The 27048-nt window shown below is 37.5% G+C and overlaps 1 protein-coding gene across 6 annotated transcripts; it reads left to right on the top strand.

The window, feature by feature from the left end:
- Positions 1 to 2531: 2531 nt before the first annotated feature.
- Positions 2532 to 26701, top strand: MDM2 (MDM2 proto-oncogene). Of its 6 annotated transcripts, none has more exons than XM_024736641.1 (12): positions 2532 to 2725; positions 3396 to 3464; positions 3589 to 3673; positions 6372 to 6446; positions 8565 to 8698; positions 10914 to 10963; positions 14405 to 14472; positions 14602 to 14698; positions 18528 to 18688; positions 22381 to 22536; positions 23565 to 23642; positions 25320 to 25943. In XM_024736641.1, exons 3-12 carry the CDS (start codon positions 3593 to 3595, stop codon positions 25893 to 25895), a joined length of 1476 nt encoding a protein of 491 aa, XP_024592409.1. In that variant the 5' UTR covers positions 2532 to 2725; positions 3396 to 3464; positions 3589 to 3592; the 3' UTR covers positions 25896 to 25943. The 6 variants fall into 6 exon arrangements, with proteins under 6 accessions (XP_024592409.1, XP_024592406.1, XP_024592407.1 ...); XM_024736638.1 differs by having other exon boundaries at positions 2532 to 2832; XM_024736639.1 differs by having other exon boundaries at positions 2532 to 2832; positions 3365 to 3464.
- The last annotated feature ends 347 nt before the right edge of the window (positions 26702 to 27048 follow it).

Genomic DNA, 27048 nt, shown 5'->3' with positions numbered 1-27048 from the left:
AGAACGATGCTACGAAATATTAAGCAGAAGATGCCCCCAGAGAAGCCTCCAGGAACAGCAGTGGAAGCCTCCAGGACAGCAGTGGAAGCCTCCAGGACAGCAGTGGAATGCAGGGCAACAGCAGCAGCTGGTCTGCATCTTTTCATAATGGTAAAGTCACAAACAACAGGAACTGTTTTTAGAGTGAGCAGATCCAGTGTGTTTTCTCATTCTTCGTTTTCTTTGACTTCTGCAGTATTCAGTACCATTATTTGGCTCCTGTGGTTTTGAGACACCACCATATGGTCCTGTGTTGGTTGGCCTTCTGGTCATTCCTCTCATTCTCTGCTGTTTGTTCTCCTGCTGCCTTATCCCATTCTAGTCTCTTCTCTCCTTTGGGGAACTCATCAGGTCTTAAGTGTGGAGCCAACCATCACCTTGATAGCTCTGTCGCCAGCCTGAGCTTCAGTTCTACATTTTCTACCACTGAACTCTTCATTCTGTGGTACATCATCTAAAAGTCGAACAACTCCTCAACTGCATTTCCTCTAGACTTTCGGTCAGCAATATCATTATTCTCTTTGGGTGGAAATTCAGAGTCATCCTGCTAGGTTCTATGATGGCAGGTAATATGACCATCTTGTTCACCAATAGGGGCCTTGGGGAGTGCTTGGTACACTCGGTAAATTTTCAGTATCAATTCCTTGAAAGATAGAATCCTTGCCTCATTCATCTCTTCCCCCAACACTCCAAATCCTATCACTTCATTTCTGCCCTTCTTTTTTGGTTCCATTAGAAGAAAAAGACTAATCCTATCAGTTCTGCCCTTTTGTTTCTGCTCTACTAATTCTGCCAGGAGGATTTTTTCAGAACACAGGGCCAAAGAGAAAGGGGAAAGTTGGTCCAGAGGAGGCTGGCCAGCCTATTCATGAATTTGGTCATGGTGGTGCTGTTAAAAAGTTAAAAACAGTTTGAAGCAACTCACTTGTTTACATTCTTCCCCTCTGTCCACTGCCTACCCTGTCCAAAGCCCAAATTCCTTTGCTTGACATTTAAGGAACCTCCAAATTCTGAAAATTTTTTCTTTTTCTTGGTTTTTCTTTTCCTTGGTTGTAAGTCAAACTTATTGTTTCTCAAATGGTCCTTTACATTTTCACTTCTGAGGACTTCCCTGACAGTCCAGTGGTTAAGACTCCATGCTTCCACTGCAGGGGGCGCAGGTTCCATCCAAGGTCGGGTAACTGAGATCCCACGTGCTGCGAGGCACGGCAAAAAAAAAAAAAAAAAACCAGAAACAAAACAACATTTTCACTTCTGGACTTTCTGGAGAATATTTTTCTTGTGCCTGGAATATTCTCTGTCTTAAGTCTTACCATCTTTCAAGGCACAAGATATATCTAAACGTCTCTGAGGCCTTTGTGAACCGCCTGGGTATTCACTGAGCAATCCTGTCTTTGAACTCTTGTAGCACATACCTGTTCCTTCACTTGGCATTAACAAATGCCAACTTGTTTAATTTACCTTTTTATGCTATTTTCTCCATCTCTTGAGATTTTCTTTTATCCTGTGTCAAGCACACGCTTTTACAACCGGAAACCTCACTATATTTGATTTGACAAAGTGATTTTTTTAAAAAGCCAAATCAAATCCTTGAAGATAATGTTAGCAATTAAATTAATTGAGCGACCACTATGTTTAAGGAAGATTGCTTTCTAGTAGACTAGGGTGTGGGAGAAAGGAAAGATATAACTTTATCAAAAAGTTCTCCGTTCACAAGGAACTAGTCACTTCCTTGCCAAAGAAGCAGCTGTTTTTGCGATGGCTGTGCTTTTTGGGGTGAGCCAACTCAATTCTCATGTCCTGGCTCATTTTTGAGACTGCCATGCCTATGTGCCAAAAGGGGCAAGTAGGTGAGTCTTTCAGTACTGAATGCCTAATATAGAAACAGATATTTTTAATGGTAATGAATACATTCATCATATAAACAAAAGAAACCCAAACACTCTAAAAGCATAAAGTTAAGAGTAACCGTTCTTTACCTCACCCATCTCTAACGGTAACCACCGGCCTTTTATTCCTCCAACTAGAATACTCTATGCATCCCTGAACAAGCCCATACTGTGCTATTTTTAATCATACTTTAAAAAAACAACTCCAGCTGCTGGCGGTGCGGGCTTAATATATCGCACAGCTGTTAATTGTGGTTTCTTTTTTGGTAGCGGCACTTAGATGCGTATTTGCCTGAGTTTTCATTGCGGTAGGGAGGTGCAAACACAGAAATACAAAAATAGCGCCAAGGTTCAAAGAAGTCCCAAGCTTGGCGCACCAAACCAGGCGGCGGCGGGAAGAACCAGGGATCAGCTCCAACCGTGAAAAAGCGCTACCGACTCCAGCGGGTCGTGCGCGCCCCGCGCCCCTCCCCACCGGCCGAGGACGCTTGCCCAGTTCCGGGACCTCCCCCTTCACCGAGGCTGTCGGGCCCAGCCCCGCCCCCAAAGGGCGGGGGCGGCGGGGCTTGCGCGCGCAAAAGCCCGGATGGGCCGCGGCTTCCGGCGCGCTGCGCTCGGACGGCAGGGGGCGCGCATCCGCCGTACCTCGGCCAGCTCGGCACCTTTGGGGGCCTGTGCGGCCCGGTGTGACTGGAAGGAAAATGGAGCAAGAAGCCTAGCCTGAGGGGTAGCTCTTACCCCTCTGACCGAGGTCCTGCCGCTTTTGCCGCTAGGAGCCTCCTTCTCCTTCGGACCTAGTGAGTTCGAGCGCCCTGGCGGCCTGGGCCCGGCGAGTGGAATGGTCGCCGAGGCCCAAGGCGTCGGGCTTCCGCGCGCCCCGTGACGGGAACTAGGGAGCCTCGAGGTACGGCTCCCTCACCCACCCCGCCGACTCCAGGCGCGGCAAACCCCAATTAGTGAGCAGCAGGTATCGGCCTGGAAGCGCGTGGGCAGTTCTGGGTTTGCTTTGTGACTTGGGTCTCCCCGGTCGCTCTCACCCCCCGCCTGTGCCCCGCGTGCAGCCTTTGTGCATTTCGTGGTGGGGGGCGCCGGGCATGTGGGTCTGTGGAGGTTTTGTTGGAAGGAGGCGAGGTTGTCGCCACTCGGGAGGAGGGCGGGTTTTCGGGGCCGCGCTCCCAGCGGGTGGGGGTTTGGGAGGGGGTTCCGCGGGCACGGGGGTAAAGGTCAAGTGTGCGGGGGGCGCTGCCGGGGGCGGGGGTGGGTGTCAGAATAACGACAGGTGCCTGTTCGATAGCTTGTATCTGCCGGGCGCTACGTCTGGGCGAGATTGGGCTGGTTCTGGGGGCAGGTTGACTCAGCTTTTCCTGTGGGGCTGGTCAAGTTCGGACACGTTCCGCGTCGGTAGTAGAAGGAGCTAAGCCCTGACTTGTCTCCAGCTGGGGCTATTTAAACCATGCCTTTTCCCAGCTGTATTCACTGGCTGTTTGAGAGAGAGAACCTGTGGTCACCGACCTGTAGCATTTTCTGCTGATCTAGGTAAGGACCCACTTGCTAATAAAAGCATTATTTATCTCATTTCTATATGATTTGTCTTTTTTTTTTTTTACAGATATTTCAGTATTTCAAGTTTTTATCGTGTGTTTTCTTTTCGTACTCGTAGGCAAATGTGCAATACCAACATGTCTGTGTCTACTGATGGTGCTGTAAGCACCTCACAGATTCCAGCTTCGGAACAAGAGACCCTGGTTGGTATTTTTGTCTCCAGTGTAACTTTAGCAAAAATTTATTTTATGAGGTGATCAACTAGATTTCACAGACCCCAGTTATAGCATGGCTCTTTAAGTGAAGTTGTAGTACATAGCTTAAATGCCTGCCACTCAGGCATAACTGTGGAGCAAAAGTTACCTGTAAGAATCAATATTTATTTTCTTAGCTTTTTACCACACTGAATTAAAAGTCAGTTTCATTATCTTCTTAAGTATGGATGCTGAAGTTATGTTTATTATGTGACTGTTTTTTTTCTGTTTTGACCTGTCAGTATTTAACTTTTGTAGAAGTCAGAAATAATTCATGCTTGTTTTAAAGATGTTAGGCATTACAGAAAAGTATAAAGTAAAAGCTGAAAATTCCAGTCTTCTGTTTTGACCATATCTGTCATATCTCCTTTTTAGATCTTCATCTATGTGCATACCCACATATATATATGCACATGTGAGTTTTAATCTGTCGCAGTTCAGTTTGTTTTACTAAAATAGGATTATACTAGAGATGTTAAGCAAATAGCATCTATGTCAATCAATAAAACCTACAGAATTCTTTTTTAACAGCTGCATGGTAATCCACAGCATTAGTGTACCATTTAAGAAATTTATGCCTTTACTGATAGGTTTTCTAAAATTGCCTTTAGTTTTTGAGTATTACAAATGGTGCTGCTTTGCATATGTATCCTAACACAAGTGTTATGTGTAATAGTTTTCCTCTCTGTCAAAACTGAATATTATCACTGTTATTTTGCCCTTTTTTGGCAAAAGGTATTATTGTGTAAGTGTGTATTTCCCTAATTTTGGTGAGGTTGGGCATCACATCATTGGTTAAATCATTTGTTTCTTTTGGGGTTTGCTTGGTCTTATCTATACACTTTTCTTTTAGGCTTATTGTATTTTTCTTAATAATTTGTAATAGTTCTCTGTGTTTCAAGTGTATTTAATTTTTATCATTTACAAATGTTAAAAATTAACTTTGCTTATTTGTTCTTTTTCTCATTGAGAACATTTTTATAAAGTAAAGTTTGACTTGCTGACTTTTGAATTTCATACGATGTTTTGGAAGAACTCTCCCATCCCAAGATTATACAGATAAACTGCTGTATTTTCTTCTAGCATTTTTTATTTTTACATCTAGAATTTATCTTTCTGTTCTTAAATGTAAGATTAATAATGGTATTGTCTTTTATAGTAGTTTTCTTATTAATGCATGTCTTTTAAGTCTTAAAAAGCTGATGGCTTTCCATTGGAGACTTTGACTTTGGGTTGTTTTATGTAGTTTGAAGTTAATATAGTATATATAAAATTTTAGAAGGAAAAAAAGTAACTTTTTATGTTTTCTGGGATAATTCATTCTTTAAATAGCCTGAAAGTAAAGCGCATATGTAAGCACATAGGAAAAAACATATGATCAGAACAATTAATGATTCAATACTACATTTATTGTGTATTTTAAAACTTTCAGTTATTAAATAATATTATGTTGATTAGCTGGAAATAGGCAGTTTTCTTAAATCTTGTTCTGAGGGTTAGATCCCGAACTGGGTTGCTGTCAGATTTCAAAGTTAGACAGGATGGGAGTATATTGAAGGGAGTGCAGAGGCACCAGTCTGTATAGGGGTGGCTGTGTAGCTGTAAAGATACTTGAGTTTTGAAGATTTTGATACAGCAACAGATAGGGAGAAAGAGCATAAACACATTACATCTCTGCCCCCTTGCCAGATATTTTCTCAGTACAACTTGGAAAGCCTCTAGGTCAGAGGCAGGCAAACTACAGCCTATGGGCCAAATTTGGCCTGCTGCCTACTTTTGTGAATAAAGTTTTACCGAAATGGAGCCACATCCATTGGTTTACATATAATTTATGCTTCTGAGTCATACTATGTGGCGAGAAAAGCTATAAACTGTTTACTGTCTGGCTCTTTAAAGAAAAAAATTAAACCCTGATCTAGTTGGCTGGCTCCTTCAATACAGGTCATATGTCTTATTTGTTGTTTGTGTGTGTGTGCAATATCCAGTGCTGTCTGGTGCATGGCAGAAGCTCAATAAATGTTTGTCAAGTAGATATTTGGAATGTAGACCAACTAAAAGGCAGCATGATATTATAGTAGGAAGAAAATGCTGGCTTGCAGTTGAGGGATGTGAGTCTCAGTCTCCAGATCTGTTCTTAATTATCCTTGTCAGCTTGGGTTAAAGTTCGCCAGCGTTCAGGAACCTAATATGTAGAAAGAAAAGATTGGTAAAAGGACCCACCATAAAGATTTACTCTTTTCTCTCGTATTTTGTAATTTAGTTTATAGTAAGCTCATTGGGGTATTCCATTTACCGTTGAGTAAGGTAATAAGCAGATGATAGAAATAGCTGGAGGAAAAAGAATAATTTTCACTGCCCTGGCATGGGTACTGTTTTTGATGGCAACTGATGATACTTGAGGGTTCTGTGATTATTTGCATAATAATTACATCCCAGCATTTTCTTCCCAAACACAGTCTGTGGTATTCAGTTTACATAGTTTATTACATTTAGTGAAAACATTATGACTTAGTTTTTGAGGTCTCTAACGTTGTGAGATAACATTGTGTTTGCTACCTTTATTGAAATTCTTTATGGATGAGTTTCCTGCAGGCTTATAGTTCTGGAATAATTTGGAAGTATAATAGCAACTCTGTGTTCTTCATAGGTTAGACCAAAGCCATTGCTTTTGAAGTTGTTGAAGTCTGTTGGTGCACAGAAGGACACCTATACTATGAAAGAGGTAAGCTGAACTAAGTTAAAAAGATAACTTAATGTCTTACTAGTTACGTATAGCCGTGGGGAGAAATTGGTCATATGGAGGGATTTTCAGTAAGCAGGAATGTTAAGTATTGTGGTCATTTGGACTATAATTTGAAGCTGAAAATTCAGTTTATACTCGAATTTCATTTGTCAGCCCGGAACTCAGACAAAGGGAAGCTCTTTAGGGGTTCTTAGCCATTTTGTGCTGTGAACCCACTTGACTCACTGGTAAAGTCTTAAGATTTAGCAGCAGATCTAATAAATGTAATTTGGAATTAGTGAGGAGCATAACTGATATTTTGAGACGTTTACATCAAGCATAGTATGTATGATATGAAAAATGCTTGTGATTTTATTGGTGACAAAATCACAGTTATTGTTAATACTTTGTGATTTGTTGCCTGTGTTCATAATTGAAGGGCAAGCTAAATTTCAGTTAAAAGTTAGTGAAAATACAGACAAACATTTTTTTCCCATCCAAATTAATGGACCCCCTGAATTCTATCCAAGGACTTATTGGGCATTCATGGATCCCAGGTTAAGAACTTCTGCACTAGAGATACATGAGTACAGTATACTGATCTTTCTGGGATAGAGGTGAGCTGATTTGTGAACATATATTCTATTTAATGGATACATTTCAATGCATTGTTCTCTAGCTTTAAATTTGTGCACAGAAGCATGTTCTTCATTGAGAGATGGGCCGTCTTGGGGAAAATTTCGATGTGAATGAAATGTGCCTCTTCCCCATCTCTCACACTTAGTTTATGGGGCTCAGATTACTTATAACACTGAAGGACCTTCCTTACATCAGCATAGTGGGCAAGAAAAGATTCCAGACCCTTTTCCTTTTTAGCCACATTCAGAAGTTTCTTTATGGGACGTTTGATAGAAAGAGTCTAGGTTCTCCTCCTTCTTCCTTTCCACTGTCTACCACCTCTTCCATCCATAGGCACATAGGAATATTCCTTTAAGTCTGAAGCCAGCTTAGCCATTTAAGTCTATAGACGGAGCTTGCAGGGAAGTGTCAAGGTAAATGATGTTTTTGGGATGTTAACTTGGGTTTAACCTTATATTATCGTTATATAACCAGTTAAGGAAACAAAAAAGTATGACTAGTAGTAGATAGAAATAAGGAGAAAATTGATCAAGGTCATCATAAAGACTTAGAATGCTAATATTAAACCATGTAACAGTGATGTATATATTGTCTGACACAGTGTTCAGTTGTAAAATCTTTGTTCTGTGGTATGTGGGAGAGTAATGAAAGCTAGTATGGGGTAGTAGAAAGCACACTGGGCTAGAAGTCAGAAGACCGGGTCAGTTTCTTATTTCTCATATCCTGATAACAATTCTATGAAATATCAGAAGGAGACAGTACTCGTAAAAGTACATTGTAAACTGTAAAACACCATATGTGTTTAGGTGGTTGTTAATAGGTTTGTATGTGGATGTCTTAAAAATGTATTGCCTACTTTGTTTTAATGGAGCACACAAAATATAATTTAACTGTATGTGCATGATTCAGGGTCATTATTTTGATTATTTATTGTGTAGATTATAATGATATCTTTAAGGGTTTATTTCATTAACTGAATTCTCCCAAACTCTTCTGTAGATGTAATTCGTCATTGTCTTCTCATCTGTGATGACCTCAGAGGTTGTTGAGGTATATGGTGTGCAGGACTATGTACTAAATGACTCCAGGTCACTGCTATATTTTAGTTGATGTTTTTGATTCTGCAACTTTTCATTGTGATCAGTGGTTTTGCATTTTGCTGCCTTTTCCTTTCTTCCTAATAAGTAGTACCTAGATATTTGGGCAAAGTTAAAGTCTGCCAAAAAAAGAGAAGACACATTTTAAAGTTTAAGTAAATCAGAAGCAGTGTCTCTACTTTAGTCAAATTAAAAGAAAAAGATATAAAATCAGCTTTTTAAAAAAAATTTTTTTTAGGAGTACAGAATGGTTGTTATTTAGATAGTTATTGATGTGGTTGCTGGTTGTTTAACCCTCTTCAGATAAATGAGATGTTATTGAATGTATTTGAAACAAACATTTAATTTTCTTTAATACTCAGAAATCATATTTCTATTTCAGGTTATATTTTATCTTGGCCAGTATATTATGACTAAACGATTATATGATGAGAAACAACAGCATATTGTGTATTGTTCAAATGATCTTCTAGGGGATTTGTTTGGAGTGCCAAGCTTCTCTGTGAAAGAGCACAGGTAAGTTCTTTAGTCTACTGTAAAATGCCAGCTGGGCAAACATTTCAGTTCACCTCCATCCTCACTCCCTTTTGTCAGAGAAAATTGTTATTATATATAAAAGATGCTGAAATTTAATTTCTTAGTAAAATAGCATGTTACTTGAGAACCTGAGTTCTGGAATCTTACAAGCCTGGGTTTGAGACCCAGCTTAGTCATTTACTAGCTGTCAGACTAGGTAAATTGACTTACCCTCTTTAAGCCTTAAGTTTCCCCTGAATATGAAGTAGGAACAATGTAAATACCTTATGTGGAGGTTATAAAGAGGCAATGTGTAAGCATTTAAATGTTAGCTACAGTAACTGCATATTAAAAAAATACTATTATTGCAGTCACTTCCAAAGACATTCTTTATGATACCCTGTGGTAATTGCTTAAATTTGAGCCCTAGTTACTTTGAAGATCTTTTTCTTTGTCATATACCATTATGGCACTTAATCAACTGAATCTAACCCAGATAGCATTTCTAAAATTACTCTGCCGGGAACTTTTTTTTTTCAGACTTTTTTTTTTCAGTCATTCTTACTTTACATTTGGAATTCCTTGTTTCATTTTGTTAGTCTCTTTGCAGTGTATCTTAATGAGAAGAATACTTTTCACCTGAAACATTTACCTAGATTCTACTAGTGTTGAATGCTCAATAATATTGTAGCTAAAAAGATAATTAAGTGGGATATTTATAACTTTAAAGTAACTTCATTATTATATGTATATATTCATTATTGAATATTAAGAAAAGACAAAGCTAATGATAGGGGAAAAAAGACTGTAATTTGTCATCGAAAGGTATTTTTACTTGTCATTTTTACAACGTATTATGCACAGATGTGTTTTAACCCTGTTGTGAACATACTATATTTAATTTCATCCTGCTTTTAAATTAACATACAAGCTTCTTTCCATTGACAGACGATATCTGTTTAATATTTATGTTATTTTATACTTGGCCTTGGGATATAAGCTCTAATTTTATAAGTTTAAGAAATAACTATATTGATAATTTTGCACCATCTGAGTATTGAATCTTGATAATGTTTGGAGCTGTAATTTCTGATACGGAAAGCACAAATTTAAAATTATCTTTGACTTGAATTCTAATGTGTTGAGAGGTTAAACACTGGGGAAACTACTGACTTGGGGAAAAGATACGAGTAGGAATATTGATTTTTTTTGTGTGAGTTTAAGGAGCTGTATCATCAGTCCCAAGGATGAAAAAAATTAGTTGGGATTGGCACTTTCCCCTTAACCTTGAGAGTTAGAAATGATATCTTGTGACCAATAAATGTTCTCTAAAGTCATTAGTTGATGAAAAATGTACCATGACTTCACTGAGTATTGGCATAAGTGAATTGTTTCCTTATGCTCCAGGAGGGCAGAGATTTGTTTTTATTTCATTCTGTTTCCCCTGATTTCTAGAACAGTGACTGGTACTCAGGCTGTATTAAGTGACCGTATACTGCTCTGTCTTTTAATAAATTTTCAGATCAAGAAAGAAAATCCATTAGATGATTGGTCTAAGGTTGATAAAAGTCAAAACTATAATGAGGGCTTCCCTGGTGGCGCAGTGGTTTGGAGTCTGCCTGCCGATGCAGCGGACACGGGTTCGTGCCCTGGTCCAGGAGGATCCCACAAGCCGCGGAGCGGCTGGGCCCGTGAGCCATGGCCGCTGAGCCTGCGAGTCCGGTGCTCCGCGGCGGGAGAGGCCACAGCAGTGAGAGGCCCACATACCGAAAAAAAAAAAAAAACTATAATGAAATTCCTATATAATGGGTTTTGCATAACCTGCTATTTTTTTAGGCAGTCTTCGTCTGTGCCCGGAGCTAGATAAATTCTTTTCTGTTTGAAAATACGTATGTTAACCTGCCTCGTATGTTCGCACCAGTTCTCTGGGGACTTTTGCTAAAGTCTCAACAAGGCATGTTTCAGGAAATGGAGATGTGAAATCTTTGCACTAGGGAGACTTTAGTGATTATTAAACGTGGCTGCGTGTAATCATTGTGCAAATAATTATTATGGTGGTTTTTAGTGTCTAGAAGCTTATCAGTACTTGAATGTAGTGATTTAAACTTTGGGTTGTAGCATGATAGTTTATACTAATATGCATGTAAAAGTCTTGTTAAGTCTAGTTAAATACATTTTTATTTTAAAATGTACATGTTTTTTTTCTCTCTACAAGGAAAATATATACAATGATTTATAGAAACTTGGTGATAGTCAATCAGCAGGGTAAGTTCATTTTGAATTCCATAAGCATGTACTGTAAAAATATATTAAAGACATTCTGTGGATGTGCAGACATCTTATAATTGTGATTTGCTTTAAAAGTTGCTCTCATTGTATATTTAATTATAGTAAGGGTATGATACATTTAACAGGAAGAAATACCTATGAGCTAAAACAACATAATACTAAGTTTCTTATGCACATTTATTTGCAGTGGATATTTAAATATCCTATTACATAAATTTAAGCCTTGGGATATCAGGTTAGAATTTGCTTTGAAAGGTAGGTAATTTCAAAATCTTCTGCATAGTAGCGATAGGAGCAAACCTTGAAACGTATTCAAAGGCTTAGGGAAGTAATACAGATACCTAGGTAGGGTCATTTGAATGGAAGGGTCCTTGTCTTCTGTGTTTTTTATAATAGACAAAACTTTGTTTACCAGTTTGTTCAGGTCAGTGCCATTTTACTTCCCATCCTTTAGACTTGTAGTTCTTAACTGGTTATTTTTGGGTTCCATATCCTGTTGATAATCTGATGAAAGTGCTAGGTTCTTATTCCATAACGATACACCTAAACATACACAGTGATATGCCGGTAAATGTTTAACAATCCACTCTCCAGGGGAAGAGCCTTGATTTGTGGTTACTGGTTTCCATAATATAAATACTCTCAGCATGACCATTTTCAGCCGCAAACATGGAGTTGGGAAGAGATATACACAGTTTGCTTGGGAGTGCTGGTAGGAGCTGGCTCCAATACACCACAGGCTTTTTTTTTTTAATTTATTTTTTTTTTACTTTATTTATTTTTGGTTGCATTGGATCTTTGTTGCTGCACATGGGCTTTCTCTAGTTGCGACGTGCGGGCTTCTCATTGCGGTTTCTTCTCTTGTTGCAGAGCACGGGCTCTAGGTGTGCGGGCTTCAGTAGTTGCACCACAGGCTTCTTAAAATCCATTCTTTTTTTTTTTTAATTTATTATTTATTTTTGGTTGCATTGGGTCTTTCTTGCTGCGTGCATGCTTTCTCTAGTTGCGGCGAGCAGGGACCACTCTTCATTGCAGTGCATGGCCTTCTCATTGTGGTGGCTTCTCTTGTGGTGGAGCACGGGCTCTAGGTGCGCGGGCTTTGGTAGTTGTGGCTCGCGGACTCCAGAGCGCAGGCTCAGCAGTTATGGCGCACGGGCTCAGTTGCTCCGCAGCATGTGGGATCTTCCCGAACCAGGCCTTGAACCCATGTCCCCTGCCGGTGGGTTCTTAACCACTGCACCACCAGGCAGGTGGGTTCTTAACCACTGCACCACCAGGGAAGCCCAAAGTCCATTCTTGGTCTATAATTAACTGTTCTCAGGGCTTCCCTGGTGGCTCAGTGGTTGAGAGTCCGCCTGCTGATGCAGGGGACATGGGTTCGTGACCCGGTCCAGGAAGATCCCACATGCTGCAGAGCGGCTAGGCCCATGAGCCATGGCCGCTGAGCCTCTGCGCGTCCAGAGCCTGTGCTCCACAACGGGAGAGGCCACAACAGTGAGAGGCCCACGTCCCGCAAAAAAAAAAAAAAAAAGAAAAAGAACTATTCTCAGCTTGTTCATTTTCCAGAATGAACTGACCACTCCTTAGTGCTCCCATTATTTCATATCTAGATTTTATTGTTATATTACTTTGTTACACAAGTGTGTCCTCTTCAGGTTTGCAGTCTGCAGTACACAGTACAGTGTTTATTAATACGACGTTTAGTAAATTTATTGAATTGAATACTTATTCTTCCAGAGTTAGGATTTAAGACCCAGAAAAGCACATCACTGTCTTATCCCAGAATAGAAGTAATTATTAGGCTGGTGACTTGACATTTTGTTTTACAAAGCCCTTTATGAAATCAAATGAAGTCAGATAAACAACTGTAGTATCTCTTGTAGTATTTTCAGTTTTCTGAAGTATTATTATCCCTGATGTATTCATTCATTCATTTAAATCTTGGCTGATTGCTAGGAAAATTATATTAATGAGATGGTAACCTGTAGATTACTTATGTTATTTCCATTCTGAGTTTGTTTCAGGTTTTACTTTAATATAATTAACTTCAGAACTCCTGTACCATTGTTCTCAAACTTGTCACACTTAGTGCTTCCTTTTTATTACATCTGTTTTGTAACATCTCTTATACTAAAACAAAATATAACCTATTTATATGGACAGCTTAAATCAGTATAATACCTTGCCCATAATATAAAAAATAAACTGTTATGATAATGCATATAATTTCAAAATGTTAATACTCAGACTGGGCTTCAGTGTTAAGACGAAAATGTTTCCAAGGGAGTAGTAAAAGGTATTTGATTATGATCTTAGGTGATGGTATATATCCCACATCTGAAATTTTGACTTGAGCTCCAAGTCTGTACATCTACATACAGACTAAACCTACCTACCTGAAAGTTTTAGCCACTTTTCAGTTTATCTTCCCATCCAAATCTGTTCATCATCTGAAGTTTTGAATTATACCACCCATTTATCCACCCAAGGTAGAATCTTGGAATTCTTGACTCCTTTCTCCTTTGCCTTGTATGTCAGACACCAGGTTCTTGTTGGTTTTTACCTTTTTAATTTCTCTGGAATTGATCTTTTTTTCCATGTCTTAGTTTAGACTTTAATGCTTTTCATTTATGTTATTGCAGTTGCTAATACTGGTTTCCCTGCCTCTGTTCTCTTTTTCTTCTATTTTGGTAGAGGGAGTTGTCACTCTTCTGCTTATAGTGACCATTTAGGGGTTCCTTATTGCTCGCTGGGTAAAATACTTGCTGTGAACTAGCAAATCAATTTTATCTCTTAGATTAAACCTTTTTAATGGTGCGTGGCTGCAGCAGTGCCTTAGGGAGGAATGTGAAGTATTAGCTGGGGAGGATGCAGTGATTTGGGATTGGTGGCGGGAATATTGCTTGTCGATATCTTTGTGCTGTTTAGCAAGACAGGCAGGATCCTTTATGATCCTGCTTACATTCCCATAGTAATGAAGTATCTGTAGTTCCTGCAACAAACACTGGTAGTTCACTTCTGAATGCTTTTTTCACAGTGTTTCCTCAGTCTGGAATAGCCTTTCCCAGTCATACTTCCACATATCCTACTATGAAACCTCTCCTGATTCCTTGTTACTCAGACCTTGCCGCATCTCTACCAAATAACCATTGCTTCGTCTTCTCCATTAACTTATCTTATAATACTTCTTTTAGTGTGCTTATTTTATTGTACTTTATAACTATTCTTATGTATCTTCTATATTAAAATTGAATTATCTATTTACGTCTCTGGTATTCAGCACAGGATGGCACTTGGAGACTACACGTTCAGTGTTGGTTAAAAGGTTAAATTGTATGAGGCGTTTGTTCTGGATAACATCTATTGAATAACCCTTGCTTTCCTAGTTTGTGATTCTTTGTTTTTATTTTCTGTCAGAACCATCAGATTCAGGCACATCTGTGAGTGAAAACAGGTGTCACCTTGAAGGTGGGAGTGTTCAAAAGGTAATCTTGAACTCATTCTACTATGATGTTTCTTGAAAATTGGGAGTGTTTAAAACAATGAATTTTTAGCTTCTTGGTGTTATAAGTTTGTGGGTTTTTTTTTTGTTTTTTTCTCCCTTGAATGCTTAGGACCTTGTGCAAGAGCTACAGGAAGAGAAACCTTCATCTTCAGATTTGGTTTCTAGACCATCTACCTCATCTAGAAGGAGAGCAGTTAGTGAGACAGGTATATATGAATATTTAATTGGCACTTTCAAACAGCTTTTCAGTGTTCATTCTTTACTGAAATTAGTACATTTAGGCTTAATGAAATTGTGCTTTTTTGGTTTAGATGAATTTGAGTTTCTTATTTTTATATGATTTATTTGGTTTAAAAATTGCTTTCTTAGCAACATTTTTCTGGTTGACTACAGCAGGCACAATTTTACTGTATCCTGCTGGATTTTATAGTTAGCCAGCTTTTTGCTATGCGTGGTAACAGAGGACAAGGATATAAACTCTATTTTAGTCATCATTCTTAGTCACCTTAACAGTTAAAGTATTTGTTGTTTCTAATAAATAAAACACACCAGTGAGTTTAAAAACAGAGAAATAGCATCTTAGAAATGAGGACGAGGTAAAGAAAATAGCTGAGAGCATTTTTAACAGAGAAAACAGGAGGAGGCTGTTGCCTGATGAAAGTCATGATAACTAAAACTGTATGATTCGGTAGAAAAAAAAGTTTGGCAAATCAGTGAAGTAGAATAGATAAATCCAGAGTAGAGTTTTGTATATGAGGGCAAAGGGCAGCAAGTGCAGAGTAAATACATGGGAGTAGAACAAATGGTTATTTGGGGGGAAAAAAATCAAGTTATATCTGTGCCTTATGCCAAAATGAATACTAAATGAGTTGAAAAGATAAGTGAAAAAAATTACAACATACTGAAATAGATTCACTTTAAATTTGACAGTGTTAATATCCTTATTATAAGTTTCCAAAAGTCAATAAGAAAAATATTAAAAATCCAACTTGTAAAAAAAATTTTTTTCATAGTAAATAGAAATGACTGATAAATATGAGGAGGAGTGGATTTTAGTGATTTAGCTTTATAGATAACAAAAAATGCGAAAAAGGTGTCTTTTCTGGTCTTTCAAATTAGGAAAGATGATTTTTTTTTAAACTTATCCTTGCTAACTATGTGTTGGCACTGATGCACTGTTGGTGTATCAATTCGTGTAAATTGGTTAACCTTTATGAATTATAAAAAGGCTTGGCTTTCTTACCGTTATCACAGTAATCCACTTCTAGGAATCTATCCTAAGGATATAATCAGAAATGCAAAGATTATATGTAGAGATATTAATTATAGCATTATTCATAGTTGAAAACATATATGATGCTAGAGAATGTCATCACTCTAGTCCAGGCCATTGTCATCTCTTACCGAGACCACTGCAGCAGCTTCCGATTTTCTGTCTCTAGTTACTTGCTCTTTCTGTCCTTCATCACAGTACCAAAAGGGATCATAAAAGGTAAATTGGATTGTGTCACTTCCCCACTTTGTTTATTTACCATTGACCTTCAAATAAAACCCACACTTTTTTGTTGGCTTACAAGGCCCTGTTCTACCTTTAATCTGGGTTTTGGCCTTTTTCCCCACCTTCACTGTGTTTTAACTGCACTGATTGGTTCCTCAAACAAGTCAGAATTCTTTCCTGCTGTAAGGCTGTTTGCACAGTTTTTTCTGCCAGAAGTTCTTCTACCTCAGTCTTGTAAGACCAGCTCCTCATTTTTCTATTTTTGCTTAATTATTACTTTCTCAGAGAGGCTGTCCCTAACCACTTGGAAAAGTGGATCCCCTCTTGTTATTCTTTCCCTTAGCACCCTGCTTGTTTCCTTCATAGCACTCATTATAGCTTGTAAATGATCGTATTTTGGTTGCCTTGATGTTTGAACGTAAACTTCCTCTGGTGGTAGGGATGATGGCTGACTTCATTTTTGTATACCCACTGCCTCGCACTGTGCCAGACAGAAAGAAGGTGCTCGGATTTGTGGACTGAATAGTTCAATTATGATGAACCTATATTATGGATACCATATTCTGCAGCCATTAAAAGTAATGTAAAAGAATGTTTAAGAGAAAACAACCCCTGGGAAATCCCTGGCAGTCCAGTGGTTAGGACTCAGTGCTTTCACTGCAGGGGCCTGGTTTTGATCCCCGGGTGGGGAACTAAGATCTTGCAAGCCATGTGGTATGGCCAAAAAGATAAAAAAGAAAACAATCCCAAATTGTACATATAGTGTGATATAAATATGTTTTTTAGACGGAAGTAAATTTTTTAAATGGCAGCTGGAAAATTATTATGTTAAAATGTTATTAGTAGTTATCTCAATGGTAATATAGATGATTTACATTTAAATTTTTGTCTGTTTTTTTAAGATTTCTACTGTGAGTAATACAATACTTTAATAATCAGAAAAAAGCCCCAAATGTTATTAATAGAGTTAAAAAATATAGATCAACAGCATGGTTTTGGCCTTCTAGCCCACATCTTTCAACCAAGATCACCTTTTCTTATAGGGAATACAAACATTAAGAACTTATATCAAGAACTTGTGATCTTGTAGAGATAAATACAAAATTAGAGGATATAAGCGTGTTTTGGGAATTCAGAGTAAGAAGAGATAACTTCTGACTAGGAAGATCAAGAGAGGGAAATGGAGTGAGCAAAGGTGTGAGTTGTACCTGTTTCAGGCATATGGGTTATATTTTATTTAATCTCATAACCCTGTTAGATACTTAACATATAAGGCTGCAGTGAGCACCCTTGCTCATAAATCCTTAAATGATTATGCAGGTATTTGTCTAGGATAGAGAAACTGCCCCTAAATTGTTACACTGTTTTGCATTTTCACCAGTAGTGTATAAAAAGTCCTTTCTCCCAAATCTCTGAGACTGTCTCTCATTTTAATTTCTGTCATTCTCATGAGTGAAACATGGTATCTCATTTCAATTTGCATTTCCTTGATCACTGAGAGGTAAGCCATTTTTTCATGTTTATTAGTCTTTTGTGTTTTATGCATTGCCCTTTCATATCTTTGACTTTTTTAAATTAAGTTTGTCTTTTACTTGGTTGGTAGGAGGTCTTTATATAAAGTGGGTATTAATCATTTTTTATTATGTGTTGCAGATTTTTTTTCAGTCTGACATTTGCCTTTTAACTTCTTTTTTATAGTATTTTATTTTGCCATGTAAGCCTTAAGTAACTAACTTAATCTTGATAGTCTTTTTCTTGAGGGCTTTGTAGTGTCACATCATACTTTCCCACCCCGGTATATTCTCTTATATAAGTAGTTGGATGGTTTTGTTCCTTGTATTTGGTATTTTAATCCACTTGGAATTCATTTTTATGTCTGGTGTAAGGTAGGACTCTTCATTTATGTTCCTGACAGATTTGGTAACATTCTCACTTTAAGTCAGAGATAATTTCTTATTTAAAATAAAATGGACCAGGGACTTCCTGGCCGTCCACTGGTTAAGACTCCGTGCTTCCACTGCAGGGGGTGCAGGTTCGATCCCTGGTTGGAGAACTAAGATCCCTTATGCCGTGCGGCCAAAAAATAAATAAAATAAAATGGACCAGTTTTAACTGGTTTTGATTCCTGTTGAAAATACTGGATACTAAGGAAATTGAAACATTAGGAATACCTTCTAAGTAAGTTAAACAGTTGGTTCTTTCCAGGAAAAAAAGTGAAATCTTATATCCTAAATTCTGATTTTGACAGAAAAATCGTAGACTGGTTAATAAAAGGTCTAGATGGATTAAATTACTTGTGAGTTGATAAAGTTCTGAAACAAGCTTTAAAGCTTTTAAAAATGTAGTGTTCTGCTATAACTCTAAGTTGGACAGATCCAATAAGAGTGTTGACTTTTGAAACAGTAGTAATTCACTATTTTTCTCTGTTTAATTTCATTGAAACAATTTTAGTACAGATAGGTAACTTAAGACAGCTCAATTTCTAAATACATTATAGTATAGCAATTTAATTAACTTGTTTTTCTTTACATATTCAGAAGAAAATTCAGATGAATTACCTGGTGAACGACAAAGAAAGCGCCACAAATCTGATAATATTTCCCTTTCCTTTGATGAAAGCCTTGCTCTGTGTGTAATAAGGGAGATATGTTGTGAAAGAAGCAGTAGCAGTGAATCGACAGGGACTCCATCAAATCCGGTAATCCTCTCATTTTAAATAAAACAGGACTCTGTTATTTTTAGTCTAGTTCTGGAAGTCCTAATAAGCATCCAGATGGAATGCACATGTATGATATGTGATTGCTGCTTGATTGCTGCTATACACTTGGTAAAATTTTCTTTCAAATGAAACTATAGATCTTCCCCACTCCCAACCCCGGGTTTGCGGAGAAGGGTGGAAGATAATGGAGTTGCACTGGAGTGTGTTGGTAAAATTAGAACCTATGTTAGTTATTAATGTCACCCTACATATTGGAGAACCTTTGTGGGCCACTGCACCAAAGATATCTTAAGATTCTAAGCAATTTTGTTTTGCATATTTAGAGTAAATATATCTTATTACAGCTCTCAGCAAATAAGTGAACATAGCCTGATATCCACATTTGCCATACGTAGGTCTAGATATCAGGGAATGTCTTTTTAATAAGGCTGTGAAATATTGGTATATTATTGCATGCATGATGGGAAAGTATCAGTACTTTTTGATCATTGATACAAAATTCCAAAGTATTAGCCAGCATTAACATTCTTAAGAGATATCACTGAAGGAGGTTTTGTAAAGAAGTTTTTGCTAACAAGAATGCTTGACAAATGGAATCTTTTCTTTCTTGTCATTACACATTTGTCTTTAAAATGTTATTAAAATTGGAATCTTTATTTGTGATATGGCAACATTTCATGGCGATTATTCTGGATATTAGTGATTATTTTATAGTTCTCTAGAAGATGTAAAGGATTGAACCAAATGTGATAGTAACCATATTCTTTTTATGTATTATTCTTTATTATCTTTACATTTTTTTCTTCCAAAGCAGTGATTTTATGGATGCAGAGGTGCCTTCTGGAGTTAGTACTTAATAGAGCTGTTACTCGTGTAGGCCACTAGATGGCATGGTGAGCTCCTCCAAGAGCAAGTTCTTCATTCAGTAGATATTTGTGTCTTTTCTATGCCAGGTTCCATTTGGCACTGGAGATACAGTGGTGGTCAAGGTAGTTATGATCCCTGCCCTCATTGGGAGATAGGTCATCAGCAATCAAACAAATAATTAAAATACTGAATAAATGCTATGAAAAAAGTACAGGTTCTTGAGAACAAATATGTGTGATCTAAAAATTGAATCCAATTAAATAAAACTTGATGTGTCACCAACTTCATGTTTGGATAATTTTATTCCTTACAAATGGTTTTAATACAACGACTATGCGCCATTTAAACTTACAGTCTTTATTAAAGTTGTTTCAGAATTCTAGCTAAATGGTATTAAAAGTCCTTGTTCTTTCTACCTGGGACACTGCCTTGTTATCAAAGCAGTATAGAGGGTATTTCTTTTTGTTAGTCCTATTCTACGCTCTCTTCTAAAAATCCTCTCTGTTAAAGAGCTATTGTTTTTGAGGCAAAGTCCCTAGTTGTGAAAGCTTTTGGTAAGGCTAATTTTTTTCCTTCATTTTAGCTTACGTCACATTATTTGGTCTTGTCATTCACCAATTTGTGAAGGGAGTTAAAGGGAAGTGCATTTGCCTCCCATCTTTTCTTTCTTTTGGGTTTAATACATTGGGGGAACTAAGGCTATACTCTAGGCTCTATACCAGGCAATTAACATATTTTATCACCTCAGCAGCCTCAAACTCCATTTATAGATGGGAAAACTAAGACTTGGGTGTTTCAAATAACTTGTTTAAGATCACATAACTAATAATTGTCACAATTGGAATTCAGAAAAACAGGGATTTTTAGATCTTTCCAGATCAAGCCTGTCTGATACTTTTTAAATATACAGTATTTAAGAGTTTTTAGGTTTTTCTTTTTTGAACATTAGCTAAACTTCTGAAAACTTTTTTTTTTTTAATTTATTTATTTGTTTATTTTTGGCTGCGTTGGGTCTTCACTGCTGTGCGAGGCCTTTCTCTAGTTGCGGCGAGCTGGGGCTATGTGCGGGCTTCTCATTGCCGTGGCTTCTCTTGTTGTGGAGCACAGGCTCTAGGTGCGCGGGCTCTGGAGTGCAGGCTCAGTAGTTGTGGCGCACGGGCGTAGTTACTCTGCAGCATGTGGGATCTTCCTGGACCAGGGCTCGAACCCGTGTCCCCTGCACTGGCAGGCTGATTCTTAACTACTGCACCACCAGGGAAGTCCTGAAAACTACTTTTAATTTTGCTTTCTTCATAGAACCCTAGAATAGGAGTGGGCAAACTTTTTCTGTAAGGGGATGGATAGTAACTATTTGGGGCTTTGCAGGCCATATGGTATCTGTTTCAGCTACTCAACTCTGCGGCTGTGAGGCAAAAACGGCCATAGACAACAAGTCTAATAGACAACGGGCACGGGTGTGTTCAGTAAAACTTTATTTATAAAAATAGATGGGTGGTGAGGCACAGTTTGCTGACTCCTGCCATAGAAGATGCTTTCTGAAACTTAATGTTTATTGTGATTTTTACCCCCTTATTCTAAACATAGTACGCTAAAGCCTAGTTAATTGAAGTGTCCAGTTTCTTAGGTTATTAGAGCTGTTATTGTATTCTAGCTTGACTTGTGATTTTAATGTGATTGTTAATGCAGCCTTTTTTTAAGGAATTGGAACTGCAGTTCAATGAATGTTGCTTTTACTACTACTTTCCTGTCATCACGGTTTAAAACAGTCTTTTGACCTAAGTGGTTGTAAAATAAATACCTTGTTTTTGTTTTTATAAACGATGGGCATATTAGAGATCATTTAATCCAAACTCATGTGTCATAGATGAAATAGCTGTGGCCTTTACAAGCTAAATATGTCTAGGTTGAAAGTTACTTAGTGGCAAATCTAGAATAAGAATGTATGTATCCTGACTACTAGACCAAAATACTTTTTCTAGTTCTAGCCTTCTGCTTTGTGTATGTTCCTACCCTTAGCCACTGATGGCAAATATTATGGGACTGAAGGTTCTCTTAGGTTCTTATACTATTAATCAGTTTTAAAATGAATCACATGAGCAGATACAGAATTTTTAAAATAGATCTAAAAAATTATATCTGAAAGCTCTTCCAAAGAAATTATTCTCAAAGTTCATTAAACATAAATCATAATTATTGTATATGTTGTAGCTACTAGCATTCTACCAGTTGGAAGATAGAAAGATGATTGAGACATGGTCTTAACTCTTAAAGTATGTATAATTCAGATAAGAAACGTGTACAAAATTATGTTTTGCAAAATTTGTGTGTGCAAATATATAATACTCAATAATATAGTAGCACAGATAATTAAAGGTGGGGAGTGCTCGTTTAGTTACAGTATTGACAAAGGCTTTGGCAAAAAAGGATGAGCAGAATTTGAAAACTATCAAGTTATTCCAGCTAGAGGGAAGGTGTGGAAGTTGAAGTTTGGTTTAGGAAACAGTTTAGATCTGGTTAATGTTCTTGTTTAGTGGGGATAGGGGGGTGTCTAGTTGGAGATAATATGAAAATGTTAATATAGACTTCCTGTATGTACCTTGAATGCCAAGGGAATTTGGCCTTTTCTTTTATATAATGGGGTTTTGAACAGAGAAAATATTTATCTAATCATAACCCAGAAGCTTAACCTAGTGTCAGTGTGCAGGATGGAACTGAGGGGGAATTAGGTGCGCAGGGAAGAGTTAAGCTGTTACAGGCCAACAGGTAATGTACATTAAGTCGCTTTTTTTCCCCCTCGATTTTAGGATCTTGATGCTGGTGTAAGTGAACATTCAGGTGATTGGTTGGATCAGGATTCAGTTTCAGATCAATTCAGTGTAGAATTTGAAGTTGAGTCTCTGGATTCAGAAGATTATAGCCTTAGTGAAGAAGGACAAGAACTCTCAGATGAAGATGATGAGGTAGGTTTTTTTTCTCTGATTATATTCTGAAGTTCTTAAATACTTTACATATTCGTTGACTGATGAGATTGAAATAATTATTCAGATTTCACATCACAATCTTTGACTCTTGATTTATTCAAACTAGAATATTGGTTTGTGGACTTGAGGCTTTGTAATTCCTTGTTGTCTTATTTATATTTTTAAAAATGTAATGTCAAGAAGTCAGTAGGCCTTAATGAGCATTCTTATAATAGTCTACTCGTTTTTAAAAATATTTAATTCAATTCTCCTTTTTCATTTTTAATTTATGAAAAAGTAAAGCATGCATGCAGTTAAAAGTCACATACTACCACCAGATCTGTTTCCTGGAAGTGACCAGCTTCAACATTTGTAGCTATTTCACTGTAATTTAATACTTTCATATTTATAAAACAAAAATGCTTGTACTGAATATTTTACTTTATTTATTTTAAACATCCCTGTATGTTGGCTTTTTACCATAGTGGGTGAGGATTTTACCGTCCTCCATTTCTCCCCCTTTATATTCACTCATTCCATGGCACCTTTGTCTCAGATATCTCATATATAACATAATTGGACCCCCGTATTTGCGAGTTCCACATTGGTGGATTCAACCAAGTGCAGATTGGAAATATTCGAGTAAAAAAAAAAAAAATTCCAGGAAGTTCCAAAATGCAAAACTTGAATTTGCTGTGGGCCATCAACTATTTACATAGCATTTACGTTGTATTTACAACTTTTCATATAGCATTTATTAGGTATTGTAAGTAATCTAGAGATGATTTGAAGTGTAGGGGAGGATGTGCATAGATTGTATGCAAATACTATGCCATCTTACATAAGGGACTTGGGCATCTGCAGATTTAGGTATCCTTATGGGTCCTGGAACCAGCCTGCCCACAGATACTGAGGGATGACTGAGTACATGTTGTTTGTTTAGGACTTATCACTAAGAAGCCTTACTGGTTGAAGAAAAAAGGTGATGAATTGATGCTAATGTTTTTTTTTGTTTTTCTTTTTCTTAGGTATATCGAGTTACTGTGTATCAGGCAGGGGAGAGTGATACAGATTCATTTGAAGAAGATCCTGAAATTTCCTTAGCTGTAAGTATACATTTACTTTTTCAAGGAATCAAAAAATAACATTGAAGTCAAGATTAGAAAAATATGTCTAGTCTACTTCTTGACATGAGGTAGTTTTTATAAAGTTAACATTTTTTTTTAAGTTTTAATGGTTTAAAATATTTTTGTTCTTTTATTGGGTTGGGATCTGTTGCTATACTTTTTGGTTTTTTTGTGTTGGAATTTGAACTTTTGAAGAACTTCATTATGGAAAATTTTGGGTATGTACAGCATAGAGAATAGTATAATGTATCTCCGTTGTACTTATCACTCAGGTCTAACAGTTACCAATATTTTGCCAATCTTATCAAATATGAATATCATATTGATTTGTATTAGAATATGTGGTGGGATTTTCTATTAAAGAAATCTGGACTTAAACATTTACATTTCATGTTTCACAGGGTTCCTCAGGTATTGGATGTGTGTTTTTTTAACCAAATATTATTGCTTTAATTTTTGTTCTTAAATACTGCTTTTTGTTATATTTGGGTAGGAAATCTCAGTTTTCTCTTTCTGAGATAGAAACAATTATTAATTATCCAAATACTAAAAAGGAGGAGAAATTGTAAAATCTTAGGAAAATATTTTGCTATATTAGAAAATAATTCAAGTAACTAGTTGAGTCATTTGATGTCAGGCTGAGTGAAATATTTTAGACATAGATCTTGTAATTTATCGGACTCTTGAAGCACTTTCTTCCTGTATTACAAGACCTGTCTTTGGTTTTATCATTTAGTAGATACCTGCTTTTACAACTTGAAAGAACCATTGTGGAAGAATGAAGTTTCCACCCTTATTGCTAATATCTTATGTCATTTGTCAGGCAACTTAAAAATGGTTACATTATTCATGGCAAGATAGGAAGGACCTCTTATGGCAAGTTTTACATGCACAGTGTCCTCAGGCAAGAACCATGCTTCTCGTAAGGCAGGGAGATAAGGGATATGTTCAGTAAAGAGGCTTGGAATGTGGGGGAATTTGTTATCCAGATTGCATAGTGGGTGGAAAGGTTTGAGAAATAAGTTGGAATAAGGATGAAGCAATGAGCAGTTACAGAGACGAGAGCACAGAAAAGGATAGACAAGTAAGGGGCATACATTCTGGATAGTGACAAGGATGGCAGAGTTTATCTGGCTGTGATTGCTGAAAAGAATGTTTTAGCATTTCCTTTGTGGGTGTAGTTAGGGAACACCCAGTTGAGCCCTGGTTTTAGAGCACTTCTAAGAGAGTCTTAGTCAATGGCAGACTGGTTGATAGTTTTGTCTAGATTGATTTGGTGGACTGGGCACAGTATCAGGTTTGAGCCTTTAAGGGAGTGGAGTGGGTACAGGCTTCATTACAGAGAAGATCCCATAGCACTTGCTTCAACTAAATGAACCAACTCTGTCCTTGAACAGATAACTTTACAGGTACATGGTTAAGGTCATGGTGAATACGTTTTTCATTTTAGAATTCTTAGCATAGTTTGGCTGGGAAAAAAATGTATTTACAAGCTCATGCTTGAGGAAAGACTGTTGAGTGCTTTATATAAGACATGAAATGCTGAAAATTGAGCTGTATGATACATTTTACCTTAGACATATTGAACAAGTTGCTAGCGTTGCTGTGACTGGTTATTGGAGGGTTACGGAAGCTAACTGTCTTGTTTCCTTGAAGGACTATTGGAAGTGTACTTCATGCAGTGAAATGAATCCTCCCCTTCCACCTCATTGCAACAGATGTTGGGCCCTTCGTGAAAATTGGCTTCCTGAAGATAAAGGGAAAGATAAAGGGAAAATGTCTGAGAAAGCCAAACTAGAAAACTCAGCACAAGTAGAAGAGGGCTTTGATGTCCCTGACTGTAAGAAATCTACAGTGAATGATTCCAAAGAATCATGTGTTGAGGAAAATGATGATAAGATCACACAAGCCTCCCTATCCCAAGAAAGTGAGGACTATTCTCAGCCATCAACATCTAATAGTATCATTTATAGTAGCCAAGAAGATGTCAAAGAGTTGGAGAGGGAAGAAACACAAGACAAAGAAGAAAGTGTGGAATCTAGTTTTCCTCTTAATGCCATTGAACCTTGTGTGATTTGCCAAGGTCGACCTAAAAATGGTTGCATAGTCCATGGCAAAACAGGACATCTTATGGCATGCTTTACATGTGCAAAGAAGCTAAAGAAAAGGAATAAGCCCTGCCCCGTATGCAGACAACCAATTCAAATGATTGTGCTAACTTATTTCCCCTAGTTGAACTACCTATAAAAGTAGAATTATATATTTCTAACTATATAAGCCCCAAAATTTAGACATGAAATTTATTTTTATTTTTTTAGCTGTATCAAAGCAAGAAAGTATCTTACTACATGTAGATTTCTCCCAATAGTGAATAGTTACTTCCTTTTAGGAAAATGCCCCTTCTGTTGATATTTTATATTTGGGTTTTAATGTAATTTGGATTGGATATAGAGTTCATCCTTTACCCCTCTACCGCCCCCCCTTTTTTTTTTTTTGCGCTGCATCGCTCTGCATGTGGATCTTAGTTCCCCAACCAGGGATCAAACCTGCGCCCACTGCAGTGGTAGTGCAGAGTCTTAACCACTGTACCATCAGGGAAATTCCTACTGCTCATTATTTAAAATAATTTCCACTTTCTCTTAAATGAGAAGTATCTGACCTTTTAAAAAATATGTAAGTAGGACGTTTAAATGTAACTTACTCAGTACCTTTCATGTAAGGAGGAAAAGTTCATGTGAAAGATTTAATATTTAAATTTTACATACTCTTAAACTTTCCAATCCTTAGTTTCTCTAGTCTTTCAGAGCCTCTTAAAATAAGTCCCCTACATACGAACCTTCAAATTGCCAACTTTCAAAGATGGGAATGTGAGCTAGCATGTCCAGTCACGAAAGTTCACGTGAGTGGGGTACGTTGTCACGTGCGTGCATCCCCTACAAATGGTGGTGCTTTTGTGTACTTTACTGTGTAGAGTACAGTAGTATAGTATCTTTATTTCAAGCCCAGGATGTCTGGAAGCAAGCATAAAAGCAGCAGTGATGTAGCTGATACTGCTGATGGAAACAAAAGTGAAAATAATTGAGAGTGGAGTGACAAGAGGAAGAAGTAACAGAAGAACCAAAGAGATTCACGATGCAGAAAATGGCAAGGGTTTTTTCTTTATTTGAGGAGACACTGTTAGTTTTTGAGGCACAGGACCCGAACGTAGAGTGGTACACGAAGGTTGCAGCAGCCGTTCAGAATGCAATCCAGTGCTACCGTGTTATCTATGAGGAGAAAAAAAGAGCTACTACCCAGACATCATGGGATCGGTTTTTCAAGAGGGTAGGTAGAATTGAATCCAGCAAGGAACCAGAACCTGTGCCATCAACGTCAGGTGTGAGTG

Source organism: Neophocaena asiaeorientalis, unplaced genomic scaffold (assembly GCF_003031525.2).
Source record: "Neophocaena asiaeorientalis asiaeorientalis breed wild unplaced genomic scaffold, Neophocaena_asiaeorientalis_V1.1 scaffold134, whole genome shotgun sequence".
In the NCBI taxonomy this organism is placed as follows: Eukaryota; Metazoa; Chordata; class Mammalia; order Artiodactyla; family Phocoenidae; genus Neophocaena; species Neophocaena asiaeorientalis.
This window is presented reverse-complemented; position numbering and strand designations above follow the sequence as displayed.